Source organism: Diabrotica undecimpunctata, chromosome 3, assembly GCF_040954645.1.
Source record: "Diabrotica undecimpunctata isolate CICGRU chromosome 3, icDiaUnde3, whole genome shotgun sequence".
Taxonomy (NCBI): Eukaryota; Metazoa; Arthropoda; class Insecta; order Coleoptera; family Chrysomelidae; genus Diabrotica; species Diabrotica undecimpunctata.
Window position 1 is genome coordinate 150,309,099 of NC_092805.1, and position 27,389 is coordinate 150,336,487.

At 33.5% G+C, this 27,389-nt stretch overlaps 2 protein-coding genes across 3 annotated transcripts in view; one reads left to right on the plus strand and one right to left on the minus strand.

Annotated features, from left to right (window-relative positions):
* LOC140437563 (uncharacterized) overlaps positions 1–20,777 on the minus strand; it is a 104,952-nt gene extending 84,175 nt beyond the window's left edge. Inside the window, exons 1-6 of one of the 2 annotated variants that reach the window (XM_072527161.1) lie at positions 20,551–20,777; positions 18,613–18,770; positions 18,424–18,555; positions 16,505–16,784; positions 14,415–14,681; positions 11,217–11,566 (exon numbers count right to left, since the gene is read on the minus strand). In XM_072527161.1, coding sequence (XP_072383262.1) covers positions 11,217–11,566; positions 14,415–14,681; positions 16,505–16,784; positions 18,424–18,555; positions 18,613–18,770; positions 20,551–20,680 — 1,317 coding nt within the window. In that variant the 5' untranslated portion in view covers positions 20,681–20,777. The remainder of the gene's footprint in view (positions 1–11,216; positions 11,567–14,414; positions 14,682–16,504; positions 16,785–18,423; positions 18,556–18,612; positions 18,771–20,550) is intronic. The other variant, XM_072527162.1, reaches the window with a different exon arrangement.
* Positions 20,778–21,790: 1,013 nt separating this feature from the next.
* LOC140436223 (uncharacterized) lies at positions 21,791–24,616 on the plus strand. The gene is made up of 4 exons (XM_072524921.1): positions 21,791–21,963; positions 22,020–22,146; positions 22,610–22,703; positions 24,405–24,616. The coding sequence occupies exons 1-4, from the start codon at positions 21,916–21,918 to the stop codon at positions 24,538–24,540; spliced, it is 405 nt and encodes a 134-aa protein (XP_072381022.1). The 5' UTR covers positions 21,791–21,915; the 3' UTR covers positions 24,541–24,616.
* Positions 24,617–27,389: the final 2,773 nt, after the last annotated feature.

Here is a 27,389-nt window from a genome sequence, read left to right on the forward strand (position 1 = left end):
TTATCCCAAATATCACTAGATCGGCTGCGTATGCACGCTCTGAGATCCACACTGCTTCTAGATTTCTATGTCCGGCATATAATTTCAATGTTTCGGCTCTAGTTTCTTTAATTATGTCATCCAAGATAATGTTAAACAGTATGGGGCCTAGAACTCCTCCTTGACGTAGACCCTCATTTACTATGAACTCTTCGGATTCCATATTATCGGTTCTGATTATGTTCCTTGTATATCTATATATACTCATAATGGCTTGCCTGAGTTTGATTTTTACACCATTCTTTTTTAAACATATGCCAATCACCTTCCTTGGAGTACAACCAAATGCATTTTCTAAGTCTATAAAGGCTTGGTATAACTCAGTGCTTGAGTTCCGTGCGTTTTGTATTAGTTTCTTTATAGTAAAAATGTGATCTTGGATGCTTCTATCTTTTCTAAATCCACTCTGTGATTGTTCCATTTTAGAATCAATTTCTTGTAAAAGACGTTTTTCTAGTATTCTCTTATATACTTTGGATGGGATGCTCAGTAGTGTTATTCCTCTGTAGTTACTACATTCGCGTCTGTCTTCCTTTTTTGAAAATGGGTAGAATAACTCCCACTTCCCAATATTTTGGTATTTGGCTCTCATTCCATGCCCTATTACATACTTTTGTTAGCAGTTCAATGCCTTTGTCACCCATGTTTTTAAGCATTTCTGCTGTGATTTTATCAAATCCAGCCGCCTTACCTTTCTTAAGCTTTTGTATGATTTCTTTTGTTTCTGCTATAGTTATTTCGTCTTGAATTTGGTCTTCTTGCTCTACCTCTTCTGGTTCTTCTGTGATAATGTCTACATCGTTTTGGATATTCAGTAGATCCTCGAAATATTGCTTCCATCTATCTAGGATGTGGTCATTGTCATGCAGTAAGTGTCCTTCTTTGTCCCTTATTTGCTTAGATGTTTGTGGAGCCTTTTCGGATCTTAAATTCTTCAGGGTTTTAAAGAATAACTTTTCGTTAGAGTGGTAGTCTTCTTCTATCTTGTTTCAGAATTCTTCCCAACTTTTCCGTTTCGCTGCTATACTTTATACTTTATACTTTAATACCATATCTTTGACTTTAATTCTTTGCAGTTTATGAACCAATTTAATACTTTCTGATAAGCAATTTTTGTTTTTTTATGGTGCGTAAATATACAATCAACGATGTTCTATAATGTTCTATGATAATTCTCCCAATTTCCAACTGTCGGCTTTGTGATTTATTTACTTGCTGAACTTTGCTAGTAGTATAGTGGCCGTTTTAAGGCGAGTTTGTACACGCATGGATTTGCTAGCGCCGGTAGTTGTTGGCGCACCAATAAAATAAAATGGTATGTGTAAACAGTTACTGGCGAGTAGTGGCGAGAAAGTTCAAAAAGTGCATGCATTGTGCCAGTAAAGTTAGAATCTTCCAACTTTTCATGCGCTAGTAACCATTTTATCGGCATTTTAAATTGAATTTCTACGTGTAGACCTTTGTGTTTTGGGGTTATATTAAATTATAATGTTATAATATTTTTAAATTTCTGGTTAAGCAATCACTTGGAATGAGCAGTTTACGAGGTAAAAAATGGAGTGAGTTCCCAGGACATTGTAGCAATACAGTTTCTAATACAGATTCGGCCTCTCCACTTTTCATTTCTTTTCTTTTCCCACTGCTAATCATCTCTTCATACTATATTATAACATATTATCATACTACTTCAATACTTTTTAGAAATTAACGACACCTACACGGACTTCAAATTTTATTTCTTCGATTGAGATATTACTATTGTGTAAACGACCAGGACAAGTCGGAATTGAAAAGAATATTCCACTGTGCAAACTTAAAAATTAAACTGTTCTGTTAAATCTAGTATAAACCTTCACTGGCGTGCAAATTGAACTGGCGTCTCTACTGGCGCCAGAAAATCCATGCGTGTATAAACTGTCGTACGATCGGTTCATTCTCCACAGTATATGGAGTTACTGGATGGTTACCAGCCGCCGCTCGAGAAGAGGAACGAAGACTATGCTTTCGTTGATATAGGCTATTCAGCTAAAATAGGTCTTGCTCGTTGAAATTAAGAACTAGCCTCTAACTAGCCGAAGGATCCACTCTTTTTAGGCATTAAGTAATTGCAAAAATAGCAAATAATAGCATGAGGAGAACTGAATGGTGGACGGACGAAATACGAAGGAAAGTAAAGAACAAAAAAGAAAAATGGAAGAGATATCTAAGTACAAAGCGCCCTGAAGATTATGAGGCATATAAAGAAAAAAGAAAAGAGGTTAAAATAGCTGTAAAAGCATAAAAAGAAAGGTCATGGGAAAAGTTTGGACTAAAAATGACAAATAATTATAGAGAAAACCAAAAACTCTTCTATGGCGCATTAAAACAGCTCAGACAAAAGAAAGAACACATGATGCCGAATATAAAAGACAAGAATGGAAAGGTAATAACAGAAGAAAACCAAATAATGGAAAGATGGAGAGAACATTTCAAAGAGCTAACTCATACAGACGTAGACAACATAGTGGAGATACAAGAAATTAATGAAGAACAAAAAGTAGAACCCATAACAACAGAGGAACTAGAAAAGGCAATTGAAAGAGTTAAATTAGGCAAAGCACCAGGCAAGGATGATATCACCCCGGAAATGATAAAATTCATGGGAATAGAGGGAGTGGACAGCATGAAAGAACAATGAATGATATCATAAAAAGAGCAGAAATACCACAGGACTGGAAGAAAGACATTATACTACCAATACACAAAAAGGGCGACAAGAGAAACTGTAATAATTACCGAGGTATTACTATATCAAGTATTCCTGGGAAGGTATTCGCAAGAATAATAGAAACAAGAATAAAAACCCAAATAGAACCAACTATGGAAGATACACAATGTGGATTCAGGAAGGACAGAAGCACGCAAGACCACATATTCACAATAAGACAAATAAGTGAGAAAGTAATCAATAAAAATAGAGAAATACATATATGCTTTATTGATCTGGAAAAGGCGTTTGACAGAATACAAAGAGAGGACGTATGGAGGACATTAAAGGAAAGAGGAGTTGACAGGATAACAATTGATGTAATAAAGGATATGTACAATAATAATACAAATACGGTGAGAACCAACAACGAGGAATCCGAAGAATTTACTACAAGTCAAGGCCTCAAACAGGGATGCGTGTTGAGCCCACTGCTGTTCTCAGTGGTACTGGATACAGCAATAAAGAAAGCCAAGAGAAGAATGAGAAAACTAATATTAGGATACTGGCAAATGAAACAGACTCAACTATCAGAGCTTCTATTCGCAGACGACATGGTTTTGATAGCAGAAAACAGAGAAGACCTTCAGAACAACCTTGAAATCCTAGAAGAAGAACTGTCAAACATAAATATGAAAATAAATACAGAGAAAACAAAAACAATGATAATTTCAAATAAGAGAAAGACACACGCAATACAATTAAACGGAAAACAACTAGAACAAGTGGAACATTTTAAATACCTAGGAGCAATAATTGAATCAAACGGTAAACAAGACATGGAAATAAATGAGAGAATGGGACGAACAGGAAGCTTATTTAACACTATGAAAACAACATTTTTGGGAAAAAAAGAAATACCGAAGAAGGTAAAAACGGCAGTCGTTAAATCAGTAGTTAGACCTACAATCATGTATAATAGCGAGTCATGGACATTGACTGGGAGACAAAAATCTCGAGGCAATGCTATGGAAATGAGGTTCCTGAGGAAAATAGCAAACAGAAAGAGGACAGACAAAATACGAAACGAAACAATCAGACAAAACCTAAAACTAGAACCAATAAACGAAAAAATAGTAGAGGGGCAACTAAGATGGTTCGGACACGTGTGTAGAATGTCGAATGAAAGATTAACAAAACGAGTGTTTGAAACGAGAATGCAAGGGAAAAACAAACGAGGAAGACCAAGAGTTAGGTGGGTAGACGAAATCAGAAAAGAAGTTGAGAAGAAAGGATTGACATGGGAAAGTGCACGAAATCTAACACAAGACCGGATAGCATGGAGACAACAGTGCAAATCTTAACCCCACCAGCCTTACACCTAACGGTAGAAAGGCTTAGGACTAAGTAAGTAAGTAAGTAATTGCATGTGCGTAGTGATCTTTCTGTCTTAGGACCAATGAAATAAAAGATAATAATCTTTGTTTTAATTGGCCAGAGTGAGAATCTGTGCTCTGATTGGCCCAATCTGGCGGCAAAACTCGCCTATATGCAAACTCAAACGTACGGGAAATTGTAGATGCTTAAAATCAAATGGTGAGTCCGTTGGAATCATCGGTATACGCGGAATCAAGGTATCCTCTTCTTTGTATTTTTTCTTGATGCTCGTTGCCTCAATGAGATTATCCAATAGCCTTTTCAAAATCAGTCTCGTTCCATTGCACGGTCGAGGTTGATTAATGTTATGCCCCATAATAATAACTGATTCATTCTACATTTAATTGTAAATTATGTGGTCGAAGTTCAGGCAATTCAAATTAATTCAAAAGCTCTGTAGAATATTTAATTACTGTGTCAACTGATTTGAATGAAAACAACTTTTCTGGAAGAAAATTCTATATAGTCTGATTAAGATCATCGACATCTGTATTTTTTTCTGCCAGTATTGCTCGTTCACTCAGCCAATTATGGTTATTGAACTGTTGTGCTATGTCTGGAAAAACAAGCAGAATAAGCTCCTCTTCTGAGTCTGTAAATTAACAGAAATCTGTAGGTAATATGATCAATCCAGCCTAGCTGTCAATAGCGACTTTACCATTTCTAGTGTCTAACAACTGCCTCGAAAACAATTGCACTTTGATCTTATTGCAAAAATACTCGCCTGTTAGTAAAAACACTCTAATAGCAAGAACTCCAAAACATGGGAATAGCACGACGAATGAACAAGCTATCGAAAACAGTGAGACCAAGAAGAAGATATTATAAATAAAGAGTACCTATAAAACCAAAAAAAGGAAAATTTCAACAAAGATAGAAAGGTATATTTAATTTGTTAAATTCATTATTCGGCAAATCAGAAACACTACAAGCTCAAAATACGAGTAAAATAAAGTATGTGGTTACGTGTTCACGTTTAGCCGGTCCTGAAAATTGGACGATACAAAACATTTTCGTTTATAAATTAAGCGAATTAAGATTATCTTTTATGAAATAAATATTGTGTCCATGTGCAAGGCCAGAGAAAATTATCTGAATTCCACTTTACGACACTGGTTTTTATAATTTCAATACAAAACAATGAACCGTACAAAATATATGAATTTGCATTATGTTTTTAAACAACGATCTTGGAAAATGCTAATGTTTTTAATTAAGATATCTAGATTAGAGATCATTGACACATGTACAATAAATATTATACCTAAAAATAATTAACAGCACAGAATGGGATTAAAAATAAATGAATATTTAAATTATATATTAGTAAATTTGTCCAATTACGGACCTATTTTAAAAGTATGTTTTTTCACCCAAACCTCCCAAGTAAACTGAACCGTTTAAGTTCAATTCCATTCCATAAGGAGCTTTAAATGTACTTAAGTTTGGTTGGATTTGTTTTAATATGAATGGCAGCTTATTAGTTAGCCAGTTGGCGTATATAAGCCTATAATTCAGTAAATTTGTACTGTAAAGTGATACTAGTAGGAAAGTTTTGGGGAAGTTCTGATTTTTTCATTCCATATGTGTTTTGGGGTGCTAAATCTGAATCTGAGGTTTGCGGACAAAATTTCGTGACGCAACATTTAAAAAACCAGAAGAAATCGGTTTTTTTTTTGCTTTTTTCCGGTTTTTTGCTTAAAACTCGAAAACTGTTAACTTTTAGTAAATGGTCTGTTTACAGAAATTAAAGTACTTAAAGTTCTGTACAAATGTCACTATTTTGGTTATTGTACAGACGAACCGTTCGGTCTCAAGTGCAAGTTGAAAATTGGCAATTTGTACCGGTGTGACTGCAAAACCCACTTTTTAGATTTGTATTGAAAGGTTTTTAGTTAATTTCCCCTAGTATTTAAGTCAATTAAAATAAAGACCGAGTCCCACGGATAATTCATGTTTTGACTCAAATATTATAGCTAGATTGCAAAAAATCAAAATAACTCAGTTAAAAAGCAGTTAAAGCCGCTTTACATTCCAAACGGCAACAATGTGCTAAACTGTTGTAGACGTTGTAGTATGTGTGTAAATGTAGCGTAGACAAAAGAGACAAAACTAAACGATTTAACATATAAACAATACGTATCTTCATCATTCACAAATAAGACCAACATTTCCTCATTGCCCCCAACTGAAGCTGCTGCACGAGAACATTCACTGAGAGTTTACTCTCAGGTGCAGCAGTGGTTATCCGGTCAAGCCACACCTAACGAGCAACAAAAAGACCCAAGTGAGTGGGGATGGCAAAAAACTAGTAGTGGTCTTGTGCCAGTACCAACTACTTTGGACCCTGCACCAAACTCAATACTCCGGTACATTTCATGTAAATGTAAAAAGGGTTGTCAACGCAATTGTGGATGCAGGAAGGCGGGACTCCATTGTTCCCCAATATGCGCATCATGCGAAGGACTGTGTAACAATGTTGAGCCCCCAGAAGACAGCTCTGACATAGACGTAGAAGAAACTGAAGAAAGAGAGAGAGGTATGTTGGATCTGACAAGTTATTTTGTAGTCATTCATCTCTCCTTGATATATGATATGTGTCTCTCCTCTTTTTATTTTCCAGGAGAACGACTCCCGACGCTGACGATGTAGCAATCAGACCCTGAGCCAGGACCCGATGCCATCGAAGAACCTCAGTACGATGCGGAAGGTATGTTTAATCTCACAATCTATTTTGCAATATTCATCTCTTCTTGATAAATGACTTAACTTTAAACTTTTATTTTCCAGAACAAGCAGAACCAGGACTCATCGTTATCGAAGAACCTCAGCCAGGGCCTTCCAAAAAACAACGGCTCATATAAATTTTGCATATTATAATTTATAATCATAATAATATATGATCATAAGTAACGAGATTTTAAGTTTTATTTTGTTACGAGTTCTACCTACCTACTGAATATGCAAAATTTTTGCCTTTTTTCTTTTTAATTACTTGTGTGGAAAACCAGGTGACATTTATCCAATGACAGCATCCATAAAAATTAAATATTGAAATGTAAAAAGTGGGTTTTGCATAAACTGCTAAAAATTTAGAATTTTCAACTCGCACTAGAAACCGAACGATTCGTCTGAAAAAAAAACTAAATACTGGTAAGTATTTGTAGAAAATTTCAAGTACTTTAATTTCTGTAAACAGACCATTTACCAAAAGTTGATTGTTTTCGAGTTTTAAGCAAAAAACCCGAAAAAAGAAAAAAAAACGGTTTATTCTGTTTTTTTTTTAATGTTGCGTCACGAAATTTTGTCCTCAAACCCCAGATTCGGATTAAGCACCCCAAAAAATATATGGAATGAAAAAATCAGAACTACCCCAAAACTCTCCTAGCAAAAATACAATTTAACTGAACTACTAAGATTTTGTCTGAGAGCCCTGTAACATGAATCTTTTTCTTGAATTGTTCCTGAGTATACTTCAAACACTTCAGTATTTCTTTTTAAAAATTCAAATCACTTTCGACTAAAAATGTTTACACGTATTTATAAGATTTAACTCAGAGGCAAAGCATACGGAACAAATATTTGGCTAAGAGTCTAATTTGTTTGTGAGTGCTTGTAATTTTTGGGTAATGCGTACAAGCAGAATATTCGGTTTTTCTGTTTTTGGCAAATGCATGCAAGGTACAGTTTTTTCGTAATTTGGTTTTGTCGTATAAATATTTCAAAGTTTAGTTGACAATTTATCTAAGCTGCATATTGTGGCAAATGATAAGTTTATATATTTTGAACTTATAAACCTAACATCTAACTTTTCTTCTAATCTTATATCTAATATATTTACACGTAGAGTGTAATATGTACACAATATCTAAAAGTAACTACTAGCTTCTATTTTCCTTGCTTGACGTCATAAAGTTATTTCATATCTATGATGGCTTCTGATCTCACAAATGACGGTGAAAATACCATCGTTATAACGCATCTAATATTGATGGCTAGACGATAATTTGTTTACACTTTTCATAATTTGTCCAGTAGAAACGTATAAAACAAAACGGTATTACGGAGGTGGAGGATGTTCAAGAGAAACCTTTTTGTTTATATTTTCACGTAATGAAGAAAATTTCTAGTGTAATCGTAGGCGCACCTAAACTCGTCATGGTAACACAATAATAAATCATCGCAATTTATTGATATAAGAATTTAACACGAATTTAATTGTATATAAAGAATACTAGTCATATATTTTCATTCAAATTATTTTTATATGAGAGTTTATATTTACTTCAATTAGAATCAGAGATAAATCAAGCCCAATTATATGCCAAAAACATTTATCTCCATATTTCTTTTATCTTCTTCTAGCTGTTCACAAGATGAAGGAACAAAAAAACATAGGTGAAGCAATTTGTAGCTAATTTTTTTCAAAAATATTTTTCATATAGACCTGCCTATTCGGACATAGTAATACCATTACTGATGTGTTTTTTTTTTCTTTATATTCTTTGCCTTTCGCTACCTATTACATATTTTTATATTTTCCACAGACTCTGGCACAGTTAATACATGAAGTTCAAGTTGCTTGGAACGAGAAGCCACAGGCAGACATCGATCATCTCATTTTGTCAATGCCTAGACGTATACACGTGTGTATTCAGCTACGGGGTCGCCAAACACATTATTATTATTATTATTATTATTTTTTTGATTACTTGTTATTAAAAATTCTTGACAACGTTATCTTTTCGTTCTTAAATCTAGCATATTGCCAAAAAATTAAGTTCAAGAAATTATTCCTTCTGGGTGTAACACTTCTAATGTCACTGAGTATATTTATATATATATATATATATATATATATATATATATATATATATATATATATATATATATATATATGTATTATATTAGTTATAATTAATAAAAAATATTATACCCGCACGGTAGTAGCAATCGTGGTAATAGTAATACCGCTCCAATCCAGATGTTGACACCGATCAAGGCACGATACTTTATTATAATATTATACATCAACAGCTTTTCGCCAAAATTCGAAAATACTTAAGATATGTGGGGTTAATTATTTATATTTGGCCATTACTATAGCTGTTTTCTTAATGAATATGCGTTTTGCCACTCAAGCAATCACATATATAGTGTAACGACGTCCACGTTAGCTGACTACCGAATAAAAACCGAATAAGAATCGAATTGGAACCGAATCCGAATAGAAACCGTATAAGTACTGAATAAGAACCAAATAGGAACCGAGCCCGAATAGAAACCAAATAAGAACCGAAAATGAACCGAACCTAAATAGAAACCGAATAGTAACCAAATTCCAAAAAAATATTACTGGCCCAAGATATTTAAACAAATAGCACACTATGTTAGAAACTGTAGGAAATGCCTTCAGTATAACCGTCGCAGATGCAACCTGCAGAATAATAAAACCATCCACTTTAGAAAAGCCTTCGCATATTGTTTGAATTGATTTAATGGGACCATTCTCAAGATCTACAAAGGGGGACGTTTTCTTGATAGACATTAAAGAGCGGTTTACGAAAGGTGTTACCGCCCAATGGATAAAGATCACACGGTTGAAATCTTTACAGCACAAAAAATTATCCTACATTTTTTCCCTCTCTACGCATGCCAGCACTCCCACCAGCGGTCCACCACTACCATCGATGTGTAGGAGATAGAACATCGCCAAAAATATAAAACAACGTAAACCAAGACAAGGAACCAAGTTCAATCCGGAGTACTAGCTGGTAAGAGCTTCCACCCCGGGTCTTTGATTAATAATTAAAGAACAACCGTTCTTTCCGTTTCCTGTTTGGGATGGGGTATTAATCAATCGAGTCCGTTTCTTGTCCGTGTCGAGTAGTGATCGATTGGGCACCTTTCGCCTAGAGTAAGTATTGATTAGTCTTCCTCAGTTTTTAGGTATTGACCAAGGATCGTCCTTTTCCTCACCAATCCAAGTCTCGGCAATATTTATTTTTCGCAGATATTAACAGCGAACCGCAGCTCCGTTGATTTTATTTTCTGGGATTCGTATTTTTATTTTATTGTACATGTTATATAGAAGTTAACTTTATATTTGTTATGTATTTGAATACATTTTATTTAGATTAAACTTGCGTTTTACTGAGTCCGGTGTCTAGTAGAGGTATCCGTCGCGCTAGTATTTATTTAAATTCTAAAAATTTTATTTGAATTGAAGGAGATCTAAGTTGGAATCCCACTGGTGTAAAAAAAGTTTGTTATTTCTAAAAGTTTTAATAAAGTTACCGCTAGGTATTCGAGTTAATGGCATTTTGTCGTATTCTTAAAATACAAAACTCATTACATTTATCAGAGGTAATAAAATTTTATTATCGACTATAAGTAAAAAAAGTTAAACCAATAAAAATGGAAACAAGTTTTCCAATCTCTCTCTAAAAATAACCACCATTTTTATATTGGCAAACCAAATATTTGTGCTGAATATCGAAACCCATATCCAGATTAATCTGCAAAGTTTTAAAAAATTAACAATGATCTTGGGATTGGCAGAGGAAAGGTAAACTAGTTGTTGCTGGCAGAAACAGGAAATTAAATGTGTATAATTCATTATTACTGTTATTATGTTTCGCTTTTGTTCATCTAGAAGCGCAGAGACGGCCTTTAAACGTAATAAAACCCACGGTTAAGTGGTAGACGAGGTCAGATTCCCGATACAATATTTAAAAAATATATCTACTCCACAAAAATGAAAATATACCCTATTAAAATATGTAACACATATTTGGGCATAAAATGGCTTTTTAGATTTGGAATGAAAAAAAGTAAAAAGCCTTAAAATAACTTTATTTCATAAGTTTTATAGCATTATGCGGATAATCTTATCTTAATCGCAAAAAGACACGCTAAAACGTAGGTTATCATTTTATTTTAAAAAGTTGATATCCCCAGTAATTTAATAAAAGCTCTCTCGTTATCATATATAGTGATAAATCAATTGTAAACAATAGATATATTTCCTTAAGCAAATATAATAAATCCTTACCTTACTATATTGTCCTAAAACATACTTTAAAATCTGGAAAGGTGCAGAATAAAGCAGCGGTTCCAAAGCGTCGACCAGCAAACATTTCTGCAGACACAACTTCAACGTATTTTTACACTTATACTTAAGGTCTTGTGAAGATTTGTCGCTTTCGTAGAGGACAATCAATCTGGGAAAAATATTTGCCGCAGCAACTGCTTGCGAATGGTCGGCGCTATGTTTGCCGATCTGGCCAATTGCCCAAACAGTTATAGCTAATAGAGGATCATCTGTTGACGTTTCTAGAAGCTCAGCAAGTAAGACGATAACTTTGCAGCCTATGACGGACATTGCTAGGTGTTCAGAATGAGCTAAAATCATTAAAGGTATAAAATATATTTATTTCTTCAAAACTTTGCAACATATATATTCTCGTGACATCATGATGACGACGTCCATTTGATTTGTAAATGGAAACCTATACTTTTTTGTCAAAGTTAAATAGACAATGGAATTATAAAACCGGCTATTGCTCTAAACTTCGTAGTTTTTTATAGATAAGGTGTTAAAATTCAAAAAATTAGTGGGGCAGTTTCAAGAAACCATATTTAATTTTTAAGAGCAGAAGCAAAGCATTGGTTATTTAAATGAAAGATAGTTTAAATAAGATGCTTAAATTGAGAACACACTCACAAGCAATAAACCAAGCTTAAGTGTTTCAGTTCGAATGGTCTTTTCTGGGAATAATTCTTTCCTTTAGTTTGTCGACATTGTTGAGTCTAGTGACATATACTTTTGAATTAATATATATTCGCAAAAAAATTCAGCGGAGTAAGGTCTGGCGACCTAGCTGGCCATTTTATGAAGCCCCTACTCCCAATTATCAACGAGTCTAAATATTTTGCACCAGTGAGATTTCCTTCTACGAACATTGGGCCAGTAATTTTTATGCCAATAATTGCTGCCCACACGTTAACCTTTTAAGAGAATTGAGTATGGGCTTCTGTCATCCAGTGAGATTTGTTCGTGCCCAGTATCGATAGTTTTGTTTATTATTTATAAAAAAGTATACGAGCAGCACGTTCCTGTACTGTTTTAATCTTTAACAGGCTGATTTCGTACCACTTCTCGCTGCATAAAAACAGTTACATTTGCTTGAAAATCCATGTTAATAATTTAAAAACTAAATCAACTACAATAACAGTTCTTTCAACACAGGCAATAGAAAAAATAATATTTTTTGTCGCATACTATACAAGCACCTCGCTGGATAGAAGGAAATGACAGAAATAGGATAATCAGCCAAAATAAATGTAAGTAAAGATTTAGAAATGAAATAATTTGTAATTTTTTAAATTATACGATTATATTGTTATGTTTTCGGTGAGTTTAGATATTGAGTAAAGCACATCGTGGTAAAATAATCTCAGTTAACTCCAAAACTCACTTAATTAAAAATAACACAATTTCTAATTACATTAATAATTATCGCTTCTTCTTCTTCTCTGAGTGTCTCTCCAATCGGAGATTGGATATCATTAGGACGATTCTAATTTTATTTGCTGCTGTTTTGAATAAATCGTTAGTGGTACAGCCAAACCATTCTCTTAAATTTCTCATCCAGGACATTCTTCTACGGCCTGGATTTCTGCATCCTTGGATTTTTCCTTGCATTATATTTTGTAGAAATGTGTACTTTTGTTCTCTCATCAGGTAGCTTAAGTATTCAAGTTTTCTCTTTTTTATATTCAGTATAACTTCTGGATCGTTATTTATTCTGCGTATTACCTCTTCATTTGTAATTTTATCAACCCAACTTATTTTTAGTATACGGCGGTAACACAACATCTCAAAGCTTTCAAGATTTTTAACATTTCTCTGTTTAAGAGTCCATGCCTCAACACCGTAAAGCAAAGTACTGAATACATAGCATTTTAACATTCTAGTTTGTAGCTGAATACTAATATCACGATTACAAAATAATTTTTTCATTTTTATAAAGGTAGACCTGGCAATTTCAATACGTCTTTATATCTCGTGATTTTGGTCGCCTGTTTCATTGATGAGGGTTCCCAAGTATTTGTATTCACTTACTTTTTCGAGTTGGGTACCGTTTATTGAGATACTAGTGTCATGTATTGGATTCTTACTGAAGGTCATATATTTGGTAACTTCTCCATTGACCATTATCCCTTCGTTTGCATGTGAGAGAGCTTCTTGGCATATTTGTTCGCTGTAGATATTAAATAAGAGCGGTGACAATATACAACCTTGTATACCTGTACTTTTAATATTATTTGTATGTCTCTGGTGTCGATGTTCTTACCCTCCAGGATTTCTTTGAGTTTATTGTGGCGTACTTTGTCAAAGGCCTTTTCAAAGTCTATAAAGCAGGCGTGTACCTCTTGGTTAATATCTAGACATCTGTGTTAGGACGTTTAAGGCAAAGAGAGCTTCTCTTGTACCTAGTCCTTTTCCGAATCCCATCTGTGTATCATTAATATCGATATCTAACTTTTGATAAATTCGATTGTGGAAGACTCTAAGAAATATTTTAAGCAGATGACTCGTCAAGGAGATTGTTCGATATTCTGAACATTGCATTGCCTTAGTTTTCTTCGGTGTGGTGACAAACTTAGACAGCAACCATTCTTGAGGTATTATACCAGTACTGTATATTGTACTGAATAGATATAATATTATGGTTACGGATTTATCATTCAAAAGCTTCAACAGTTCTGTAGGAATTTCATTAGGTTTATTTGCTTTTCCATTTTTAGCGTTTCTTATTGCGTATTCTACTTCTTCTTTCAATATGTCTGCCCCAGTTGCATTGATTATCTAAAGTTAAGTTGTTTATTAATTGTAATTATCGCTTAGAATTCGCCAAACTAATGCCGCCTCGGCAGGCTTATATAAAGAGAATGTAATTTCTGGTACTGCTTATCTGCGACGAGAAATTCGTGAAGACTCTCCGTCGCGATAAAAAGGTTATCTTCGACAATATGGATTTCTCTAAAGCACAGGGCTGCAATCAAGGTATGTAGTAGACCAATATTTTGTACTGAGAATTTTATAATAATTGTGTTCTATGTTAATTTAAAACTTACATAGGCTTACAAGTTATATAAATTTTAAAAAAATAAAATACTCAATGACATTTAATGTTATTAGCTTAAAGATTATTTTAGTAAAGAATATCTGACTGATTAATAATACCTGATATATATCCTATAGCTGTGATAGTTGGCAATATAGCACCTCCGCTGTCATTCTGGTATAAGACTTCCATCAGCGCACCAATTCCACCTGTATTTACCACCAACTGGGTCAATTCTAAGGAGTGTTTCACGATATCTCTGACTAAACATGCAGCATTCCGTCGTACTCCGGGACACGGATGGGCGAGATGAAGCAGAACCGTTGGAAATATTTCTGCTTCAACAACTACTTCCGCTAAATCGATAGAATGTTTAGCACAAGAGCCTGAAATAATAAATTTGCTAATTTATTTGTGCCAAATTGACGATAATACAATTATATTATAAATGAAAATTTTTTTTCACACGCTTTCCGACGAAGTTCAACACGCTTTTATCTCTTATGACCGGATGTCTTTGAGAGCTTCCTAAATTTACAAAACTTATTTTTATATAAAATCAAAGGTAATTTAAGAGTATTTAATCATACATACGCTAAATGTTTAAAAACGACGAACGCAAAGGAAAATGGTTATGACAATGGTGACATGGAACATTTAATTCCTGAGGACCAAAGAAATAGAAGTATTTGAAGAACTAAAGAACAATAAAGTAGATATATCTGTCCCTACATCAAGAAAGAAAAAATAAAAAGTGTATAAGAGAAAAGGAGAATATATCCATTTCTATTATGGGTTAAGTATGTAAAATTTCTAGATCAAAGAGAGAAGTTTCTATAACTAGAGCTTGGAAGAGATAGGCGAACAAATATTTTACTAGAAATAGAAAAAAAATTTTACGAAATAGTGATAGTATGAGTTTATGCCCTAAGTGACAAGGTTGACCCAAGCATAAAAGAAATTCTTTTTAATAAATAAACAATTGCTATAAGTAGTATTATTATTACTACAGTTCGTAAAAAGGAGAAGGACCCAGTAATAGGAAAATATATAGAGGAAAAAGTGAACAACAAAAGCAGGCATTGAGGCGGTTGGGCTTGGGAAAATTTTGCCGACCGTGGGAAAAAGAGGCATTATTTGATATGCCGACAGGTGTGACCGGTAGGCGGGGCATATTTCGGATCGTGACGTAGGAGTGTTCTTTGGAAAAAGGGGGAGGAGATGGCAAATACGGTTTTCATAGAAAAATCACAGAGAGTAGCATTAGCAAAAAGGGCACTATATCATATTTATCTCCGTTGATATTGGTCCGATTGGGGTGTGTGAAGTATTAAATAAAAGAACAGGGGATAAAGATTATGTTAAGATAAAAAAAACAAACAAGGCGACTAACAAAAGGGCACTACATAGCATCTTCATTATTAATGAACGTATAGCAACAAATGAGATATTATATGGCAGTATTCATGATAATAGATACTCTATAAGGTAAATTTGCTTTATTGACCTCAAGAAGGCCATTGACTGAGTACAAAATAAACAAGTAGCCCAATTCTAACATGCGATATAAACAATGAAAGATAAAAAACAAACAAAGCGACTGCCAAAAGGGCACTGAATAGCATCTTTATTATTGATAAACGTATAGCGACATACGAGATATCATAGGGCACTATGGACAAAAATATATTAACAATGAGATAAATTTTAATTTATTGACTTAAAGAAGGCCTCTGGTCAAGTACAAAATAAACAAACGTGACCTGACGTACACCTAACGTAATCTGACGTACACCTTACGTGATCTGACGTACACTTAACGTCATCAGAAGCAGAACGTGACATTTAACATAAAACGTGACATTTGACATATTAAGTAACACATTTAATTAATACATGACATTTGATATAAAACGTAACATAAAAGGTGATATTGGACATAAAACGTGACATACTATGTGATATTTGACATAAAACGTGACATATGACATAAACTATGTCAAACACGTGACATCTGACATAAAATGTGATGTAATACGTGACGTGTGACATAAAACGTGACATTTGACACAAAACGTGACCAACCTTACTTCAGGAAATTGAATTAATTTATATTAAATTGGTTGCATTATGTGTACTAATTGTCTTGTTACTAAATAAAGTGACTTCATTACCTGACAAAAAATCCAATTAAATCCATCATACTCACTTAATCCAGCAAGGATCTGCTTCTTTAATTTCTCATCAGTATTGCTTAAATTCTTCACCAGATACGGTACAACTCCTGCATCTACGACGCTCTGCGCCAGTTCCATTCCATGTTTAGCAATATCTGAAAGGGCGCTGGTAGTAATTTGCTTGAGAGAAATTTCCGGCTCTTGTAAGCAAAGCAAAAGCAAAGGTACAGCCCCAGCATCCACGCAAGTTTGAGCTAATGATTTGGAATGTCTCGAAATGTAACCAATGCCCCACGCTGCAGCTTCTTTAACCTATATTTAAATTTATGTAAGTAAATTTAAGAAATAAAACCAAATAATAAAAATATATAAATAAAATATAAAAATAAAATGAATAGAAGACAAAATTAGTTGGGATAGAGTGAAGCTCATTAAGTTCCAATGCTTTTTATTGCATTGGTACAGAAGAAATGTGTCGTTTTTCTTGTATTTTCCCACTTGCAGTGCTTGAAAACTTTTCAATGTTTGCTCTTTTTTCTTCGTCACTTATATTGGCTTTACCTACTCCAAAGCTATCTTTGCCGCACTTTCTCCGTTGTCCAATCTCTTTAAAACTTCCAAGTTTTCAGTTAAAGAGGTATGTTTATATTTAGCGGTGATCATTGTTCAGTTTTTACGGCTTAATAAACACTTTTCAGTTAAAGTAGCTTTTGTCTCGGTGCACTAAAAAATCAGTAATAGTGAGATAACAATTTTACGTAAGATACAATGTGAAAAAACACACTAACGACAGTATTAAAAACTGTAACACCAATCAGTGAATGAAAACGTAATGAACTGTTCACTGCAAACAAAAACTTATAAAAGCAATAGAACGATCAAGAAAATAAGCACAAAAGATGGGTCTAGAAATAAATTAAGAGAAAACAACATATGACGAAGAGACATCTGAAGAAATGGAAATAAAGAGAGGAGTCAGGCAAGGCTGCATACTATCACCTCTATTATTTAACGCTTATTCTGAAGAGGTAATTCGAGAAACTCTGGAAGATGAAACAGTCGGCATAAGAGTAAATGGAGTCTTAGTTAACAACATCAGATATGCAGATGATACAGTAATAATAGCCGATAGTTTACAAGACCTTGAAAGACTCATCAGTAAAATAGTAATGTGTAGTAGGGAGTAGAGACGCTCGCTTAATATCAAAAAGACGAAGTATATGAAAATTTGTAAAAATAACCATAATACTAACGAAATCTTGATAGTAGAGGGTCAGCAGATCGAAACAGTAAAAAAGTACACTTACCTAGGAACACTTATAACAGAAAATAATGACTACACTGCAGAAATCAAAGTCAGAATCGAAAAAGCACGTTCTAATTTTATTAAAATGAAAAAGGTCCTATGTGGCAAAGATTTGGTCTTAAAGTACGCCTAACAAAATGCTACGTATACAGTGTATATGGAGTGGAATCATGCTAGTTAAATCTAGACACAATGAGATGACTTAACGCCTTTGAAATGTGGACCTATAGAAGAATTATGAGGGTTTCCTGGGTAGATAGAGTTACGAACAATGAAGTACTGAGAAGAATGCGTAAAGAGAAGGAAGTTGAACTTACAATTAAAGAAAGAAAGCTACAGTATCTCGGACATGTGATGCGAGGCGAGAAGTATGCCATCCTGCGACTCATAACGCAAGGAAAGGTAGATGGCAGAAGAAGCATCGGAAGAAGACGAATTTCATGGCTTAAGAACCTGAGAGAATGATTTGGAGCTACTGCCTCAAAAATTAAAATAGCTATGATGATTGCCAACCTCCGTAGCGAAGATGGCACCTGAAGAAGAAGAAAAACATATGACGAAAGGTAAAGAAAGAGATAGACTAGATAATTATTGGCAAAAAATGTATATAATCTGAACTTTTTGAACATTATGGTAATTGCTTACACCAGACTCAAAATCTTCTAAGCATCCTATTAAAGCCTGCAAACCTCCAGCATTTATAACTTGTAATGCACAATGGGGACTATGTCTGCAAATGGATCGCAATACAAACAGTCCGGCTCTTTTCTGATATTTCTAAAAAAATGCATACTGTGTTATTTTATTTTTAAATGCTACTTACAACGTTATTACATTTCCAGTATAAATCGAAGAGAGCAATATTGAAATAAAGCCTTGGTTAATACAACTCTCAGCGATTGTACTGCTATAATGAACCAACCTTCCTACAGCTATAGCGGCACACTGTTGGATTTGAATACATGGATCCGCAAGGAGAGGCTTCAGTAGGTCTAAAAATATAAGTAATTCGTTGGTAGGTTTACTGAAATATTAATAAAACAACATTATATAACAATAACAGACAATGATAGGTGGAATATAAATTGGCTTAGAACACAATACACTAATACGGATCACCATCATCAACCTGTATGCGTCAACTGCTGGACATAGGTCTCCCTCAGCTCTTTTCATCTGTCTCTGTCTTGTACGAATTGGATCCAGTTATTGCTAACACGATTCAGGTCCTCATAATCAGGCTTAACCATATGGTAAAGAGATTAACATTCAAGATATTTTTATAGAGCCTTTAGAATCAAATATTCTCACGGATGAAGACTCGGGTGAAGAAGATAATGGAGGTATTGTTGACAATCTTAACAGATAACAGCTAACAGCTCCTGTTGAAGTATGATTTCATACAGAACAAAAGCAGTTTGAAGAGAATGAAAGGTACGAAATACCAGAACGACCAGGCAAAACCAAAGTAACTTGGATAAATGGAGATTTAGTTCCTCGTGGAAGACAATTTCCAAAACAAAATGATGCACGATTCAAAAGCTTATTACCTGTTGAAGTCTTTGAAAAATTTTTAGATGATGATATAATTCAGTTCATTGTTGATGAATCAAATACCTAAATATGCAATGTTCTTGAATGGCCCAAATCCTACCATCACGCAGGATGAAATGAAATGTTGTTTTGCTATTCTCTTTTTATCGGGATACGTCGAATTACCTGGTTGAGACTTTTACTGGGACTCTCAAGATGACATGCGAAATCAAATGGTAACTCAAGCTATGTGACGAGATAGATTTCGTCAAATTCTAAGATACCTGCACTGTGGAGATAATAACAAACCAGAAAAATCTGATAAAATGTGGAAACTCAGACCGTTGATGGATAAATTGAAAAAATTTTTTAGATAACTGGATTCCAGAACAAAATTTGGGCGACATCATTGTAAACAGTTTATTCGGGGAAAACCAATTAGGTTCGGCTACAAGATGTGGTGTCTGAATACTCCATCAGGGTATCTAGTAAATTTTGATCTATACCAACGAAAAAACCCTAAAGGAAACACCACATTCCAAACAGGATTTGGAAAAAATAGCTCCAATGGTGATTATATCTCAACTAGATTTTAGGAAACAAGTACTACAAGCATATCTTACTAAATATGGGACTCCCCCAAAAGCCGTTGGAAAACCAGCAATATCACGTTCCAGTGTGACATTTAACAGAGTGTCAGATGATCTACGATATGATGGTCGTAGACATTTACTTGTGCCTAATGAAAATAAGAAAAGAAGAAGATGTGCCGGGGAAGGGTGTTCATCTAATGTACGTACAAAATGTTTGTAATGTGACGTTGGGCTGTGTATAGAATGTAATGAACTATTCCATACCAAATAATTTTGTATTACATATTAGCCTAGCGTTACCTTATGGTAACAGTCCAATTTTTGTCACTAAAGTGTGTTTCTATCATATATATTTTTTATTTTTCGAAAATATATAGTCTTAATACATCGTTGAACAATCTCCTTTCGCTAAAATAAAAGCCGTTCGCCATTAAAAGGTTAAGTAAACAAAAATATAATCTAAAGAAATTGGCAAAAATATTAAATAAATAAACTCACTGGTAAACAAACTCATTTATTATAAGAGATTATGCATGGAATTTGTCTCTTTAGCTCCATGAGAAAGCTCTATGTAAGAAATTTTGAAACTTCTAGAATGGTGATGAAGTAGAAGATTGTGAAAAATAATCAATTATATTATGCTTACCCAATGTACCGCCTTTAATTAAAAGTTCTGTATTTTGCTGCCTTGCAGCTAAATCAGAAATTGCTTGGACAAATGCCAGTCGTGCACGTTGGTACTGATCAAATATTAGAACAAGGTTCCGATTTGACATGGTTTCAAACTTTCATTATATAAATTCAGATTGCAGTAATAAATTTAAATAAAACCTTCGTATTGACATTTATTAAAATGACATAAAAACAAACAATGAATATTAAGAGAACGAAAGTATTTTATAGTCTATTTCCTCCTTTATTTGTCTCACATCAATTTGTCTCAATATCTCAAAGTTCACTAAAGTTACACAAGTGATGGCTTTTCCCATTTATTTGTTAAGGGGTATCAATCCGATCTCATCTTCTTGGGTTCTATAGTTGTTTCACTTGGTGTTTTCCACAATCTTCCCCATTCTTTTCTGTCTCTTCATATGGCTCTCCAGCTTTTGAGTCCAAGCTTAATCTAGTCATATATCCCATTTTGAGTATTCTTCTGAGCGTACCTGCTCCATATCTCCATTTGGTGATTTTCTTTACAACTGCCTCTAGATCTCTTTTTTCTAGATGTTCTATCCATTTGATTCTTGGTGGTTTAATGAATCTGACATTACCTTTTCCTTTCAAAACTTTCGTTAATTGCTATTTACATGGGAATAAGCCACAATTAAAGGTTAAAGTGCGTTTATTGACGTTTCAATTTCCACTTCGGAAATCGTTCTCAAAATACAAACATTAGTAAATTTACTAATGTTTGTATTTTGAGAACGATTTCCGAAGTGGAAATTGAAACGTCAATAAACGTACTTTAACCTTTAATTGTGGCTTATTGCCATTTAAATAGTAATTACTTTAAAATGCCACAAGAAAATAGCTTTAGAACAATATTAAAAAACTTTCGTTAATTCGTGGTTAACCAATTTTCTTAGTTCACTATGACGTAGGTTTATTGGTAGTTTATCCATTGCTATTTTATTTTTCTCTCGTGGATCCTTAGTCTTTCTTTAAGAAGGAAATTGTTATATTGCTACATGTGATTACTGGTCTAATTGTTACTACTCGGTAAATTTTCAATTTAGTATTTTTAGTAAACCGGTTGTCTTTGAATTTGACCCGTAAAACTATAGCTATTCTTTAATATGTACATAGTTATCTGTTAATTTTATTAATGACGATGAGGAAGGCGATAACATGGATAAATTGTCAACAGAATAAAGTCCACTCAGCAAATAGAAAAAGAAGAAGAACAATGCTCAAAGTTTAGGTTATATATATTTACTAAAAAAGATACAAAAATTCTATTATTTAATTTATTTAGTTACGAAATAGATAAAACATTGTCAGGAAAAGCATAATGATACTTTCCAGAATAACCACAGCTCGATTAAATACTTTTTCCAAGGTAAGAAGTTTAGTAAACAATCGATAGTTATGTTTGAAATTAATATGTGCTTTTAGGCTTTATACTCAAGTGGAGCAGATAAAATACCCACCAATAAAGTTGAAAACGTTATTTCAGCTCATAGACAGGACACAAATGGAGTAGTTTATGATAAAAAACCTTTTAAAATACCGCTAGAAGCAGGTAAGGGTCTTTGCTCTTTTAATTTTTTTTTAGAGTTCTTGATAGATAAAGTCCTTTAACACTTTGTGATCTTGATAAACTTCAATATCTCCCAAAGCGAGTACTAAGGATCATCCTATGTCAATATTAATATTATTGTTATCTTTGGTGTTTAACCCATTAAGTAATGAAAAATAGTATTTTAAAATTATGTGTTTTTTTATTTTGGTTTCAAAGTTCCATTTTAAGAAATTCGGTTGTATTTTTTTATTGTTGTATTTAGTCCTAAATTTGTTCATTTGCAATGCTTTTACATTATGTATATTACTCATTTTTATTCTTTAAATTTAGAAAGTTGTAAATAAACATCTTTATCAGTTGGTGCATCAAACTTATAAAAATATACATATTTTCAAAAGAATATACATATACTAGATTGAACTAAAAGTTTTAGAAATTTTACATGAATTTGTTCTATTTTCAGGTAAAAGATACTCATGGTGCTTATGTGGGAGAAGTAAAAGCCAGCCATTATGTGATGGAACCCATAAAAATATCCATATGAAAATAACCCAAAAGTAAGTTTATTGATTTGCCTAATACTCCATAAAATGTGTAGATGATTCACTTGATGAATCATCTAGTGTAGGAATAATTATCTTAAAATGTGTCACTATACAATTTTCTTGTGATAGATTACTCCATATCGCATAACAAAATAAAAGTTCACGTAATATACTGATAGTAAGACCCACTAGTCTAATAGCTTTTCAATATTCTTAATGAGTAACAGCTCTATTAAGATTTTTTGGCTCATTTTGTATTTGTTCCCCACAATTTAGGGTCTGCTCAATATGAAGACCAAGAAATTTAAGTGATCTAGAAGGTTATGTGTTTTTGACAGAAAATTGACTGTAGTAGATTGTATTTCTGCCAAAATTGAACTGCTGCTTCGCTTGTAGGATTCTGATTTTAGCCATTGAGGCCTCTGGATGTCTTAAAGGATACCTTTCCAAATTTATAATATGCCTTAAAATGAGCAACCCTCAATGCGGATGAAAACCATGGGTTGGGCATATTATTGGGATCAACTATATGGGACCCACAGGCCCTAAATAGTCCTCACCGCTTCGGTAGTCCATTTTTTTGTATACTTGTTGGCACAGTACACCCACAAGGTCCTTTCGCTAAACCATGTTTTATGAAACTGCAGAAGATCATTCTGACCTCCAATAGGAGCCTCATTGCTTGCTTCCTGTTCCAGCAGCCATTTTTGCCTCTTTCCTTGTCTTTCTTTGTCTCTTTGTTGAGTTCCAGAAAGACATTTTTTGAGACTTACTTATTTATTTTTTAAATTTTAAAATCCGAAATTATATTTTATAATTTCGAGTTTTAAAATTGTAAAAAAGAATTCTTTGGTGTATGTAGTAAAAAGCAATTCTAGCGTGCTAACGAAATCAGGAATTGTTTTTTGATCAAAACACCTTAGATTTTTTTTGGGTTTTCTCTTCAAGTGATTGACTTTTAATTAATTTTATTTATATTTTATAAGAAGAGAGTTTTAATTATATTATTTGTAGATTTACTGCTTTAAATTGTCCAGTATTCTATCTAATTTTCTAAAGATGTGAAACAGTTTTATGCTTCTTTATTTGCGTTTTGTCTTTGGATAAAGTTTCTGACAATGTTTAAAACACTTTCCACATCTTGTGTATTAGGACCTATATTATTAGGTGCGAATTTTCAACCCTCTACAATGACACTTGTGAATCATAAATTGTAAATTTCCGAGTAAGAATCATAAATTGTAAGAAGTTTATTGTGGGCGGCAGTTAAAAAGGTATTTATTTATAGCCACGGTCGGGCCAAAAACGTAAAAAAACACGTTTTTCAATTTTATTTTCCCTCGGTATAACGAAATTTGCCTCGCTATAGAGGGTTATAGTTCAATCGAAATGTCACGGGACATCTAATGTACCTCGTTATAAGCGAAACCTCGCAATAACCGTGTTCGTTATAGAGGGAGTATACTGTACTAGTACCTATATTTTGTTTCAATATTTTTATTATTTCTGAAATATGATTTACTATTTTTCATGTTATTTTCTATCCTTAATATTTTTATTTATACAAAGTTTTTTATTATATTTATGAACCATATTATTCAATTAAATGTTCGTAAAGTTATTTTAACTTCACCATCTATCAGATGTTGCAATAAATAAATTATTTACTTGCATTCTCTTTAATATTATTAATTTAACCACTAACTGTTTTAGGCCAGTGAGGTTTGTAGTAGAAGAAACCAAAGAATATTGGTTATGCAACTGTAAACACACGAACCACCGCCCATTTTGTGATGGAACCCATAAAACAAAGGAAGTTCAAGATGCCACTTCAATAATTAGACAATGATATATTTTAATAATTTGTAGGTAGTGTAAAACAATGGCAATTTTAATAAACGTTATTTGTTATCAAAAATATAAAATATTAACACTTCATACAAAGAGATGAAAAAAGGGTTATAGGATAAGGTAGAATATATCTGTACCATCTGTGAATAAGTCGATAAATCAAAAATATAAACTTTTCAGTATGGTCATTTTAAACATTTTAATAGTTTTGAAGAATAAAAAATTTAGTTTAATTTCGTTTTCATAGAAATTGGTGGGTAATCATGCAACGAATGGCGTACATAATTATGAGCTGTGAGTATATCACTTACGCTTAAAAAAATCTAACTTACCCACTTATTCACGCCAAATTTCTGTGTTCCTATTGAGTTACCGACTTATTGTACTTACTGTACATAAATTCCAGGACAAAAAATTAAACAGTTTTTTATACTTTATTTCTTTATAACACGTAACATCAACTTTAATTGGAAAAGGCAACTAAAAAACTACTGATTATCTGCATCAAACTCTTCCAAATCGAGGTCCAAGTCTTGCATATCTATAATAGGTCAATTTTGGTAAAAATTATGAAAAACTTCATCAATAAGCGGCAAAAGATCAAGTAGATCTTTGTTTTTCGCCTTATTAATTGGCAGAAGCTTGTCTGTGATATGGGGCAATATGCTTGGTACAACGTGTTTTCCTCTTCTTCAGAAATTTACAGATTTATAAGGATTGAAGGATAAGGATATAAACTATGTTTATATTTCACTATTCCAATATTACTATTATATTGGAACCACTGCACTGGCTGCCACAGCAACTTTTCTCCATCGGTGTTAACTTTTTTAACGATTAATGCTCCTTTTGCTAGACTGCTGAAATTCAAGAATTCTTCTTGTTTCATTACCACTACTTTGAATGGTTTCTTCCTTTTGCAGGATCTTACCAGCTGATACGTCATTAGTTTGATTGATCTTAATGTGGGTCCTCTTCGTTTCTTTCTCTATGAGAGCATGATCCGTATCACACTCCATGTGAGTATGCTCACTGACCAAAAACTTGTGATTTATAACTTTGAGATTTGGTAGTCTTGTGAAAGCGAAAGTGAACATGCAAGCGACTTTCTGGTTCTTATTTGGCCTCCGCAAGTATCTGAGTGAAAAGTTACTTCTTGCATATCATGATGTTCTGAGAAAAGGCGGTACATACAAGAAGGTATCTGATTTTCACCTCTTCCAGCAGTTGATTCGTCCCACATAAAACATGTAACTTCATTTGTTGCTAAATCGTGAACGGTAAGGTTAAACGTCCACATTTTTCGCTTATAAAAGACAGTGTTCGCTGTTAAAAAGGGGGTTGGAAGGCACTGGTAAAGATCAAAAGTGTATGCTCTTTTTTTAGTGTCTGAAGACGCAACCTCCTTATCCACCTGTTTTGCCTTGTAAGCATCGTCTGCGAGCTGATGGTGTTTATCCCTCTCTTGTCTCAAATTCTCTTTCTCCTCTCCTTCCTCAAGAACTTTTAATTTTGTTTCGAAAATATCACATTGTTTAGGTTTTTTAAATGCAAATACCTGATACTCGTTAAAATGTTTATCAACATAAAACCTATTTATGTTGATAAACAGGTAATTGAAGATACCAAGAAAAATTAAGCAAAATGCAACGTGCCCAAGTGGCTATTTCTACATACCTAGTTATTCACTGACTGAATATTATGTACACGGATAGAAGTCAAGATACATTATTTCAAACAAATATTTAAAACTTTAATATTAGACAAGTCGATATACCGGTTCTGATACCAAATAAATCGTCAAATCCAAATATTCACGGGCTCCTATCAAGTAAACTTGCAAATTTAAATTACTCATTTATTCACCTGGCGAAATTGGAATAGAACTATTTCAAGATTGAGATATCTTGTTTTTACGAAAATTTGACTTATCCACTTATTCACGGATGGTACAGATATTATCTTTTGACTCACACCTTTCCTAAATATTCTTCAATACCTTCGATCCAGTGAAGATGTAGAAAGTAGAAAACTCTGTATCAGGCTCAAAAATAATTGCATATGATCTCGATTTTACGCTCCTGTGTTCATTATTTGAACAAGAAGGACGAATAGAACGGATTTTAAATTGCTGATCGGGAAAATTATAGTTCGTCACTTGTCTCTTCTAAAGGCGAATGGTCAGACTTAACGTGTTGTTAACTATACACTACAGAAGCTGCTACATACATCGATAGTACCGACGGGAAGGACACCGTTATGAAGAAGCTGAAGAAAAACAACAGCAATTCAAAAAAGGCCGAAATATTATTACAATTGGAAAGAAAATAGACGAAAAATCGGCTGCTACCGTAGACCTTTCAGTTTTCATTCTCCGTGCATGTTTTTTTCAATGGAAGTCAGAAAAACTTATACTTTAACAAAAAAGTATACGATTACAAATAAACAAAAAAGTAGATACGGAACAATCATATTTAATTTCGAATACTTATCATCCCCGTTCATATTCGTTTCAGTTTTTGTATTATTCTTTTATAACTGAAAATACTAACATTCTGTTGGGATAATTCTGCTACTAAGAAAAAGAATATTCGTGGTTAGCCGCTGTTATTTTGGCATAGGCCTCAACTAAAAGCGAGAAGTATGTCAAGAGAAACAAAGTGCAAACTTTATAAAACAATAATACGCCCAGCGCTCACTTACGGATCGAAAACATGGGCAATGACGACTCGAGATTCGTAGTAACTCTTTACGAAGTTACTACGAATCTTTGAAAAAAAAAAATGTATTGAGGACCATAATGGCGCAGTTAAGGAACAGAGTGTGTGAAAAAGGTGAAATAATTTC

Bases quoted from the DNA above. Each gene is read 5' to 3' on its own strand.
- LOC140436223 (XM_072524921.1), top strand. From the start codon at position 21,916: ATGATACTTTCCAGAATAACCACAGCTCGATTAAATACTTTTTCCAAG. The intron at 21,964-22,019 runs GTAAGAAGTTTA...ATGTGCTTTTAG, and splicing joins GATTAAATACTTTTTCCAAG to GCTTTATACTCAAGTGGAGC. The intron at 22,147-22,609 runs GTAAGGGTCTTT...TTCTATTTTCAG, and splicing joins TAAAATACCGCTAGAAGCAG to GTAAAAGATACTCATGGTGC.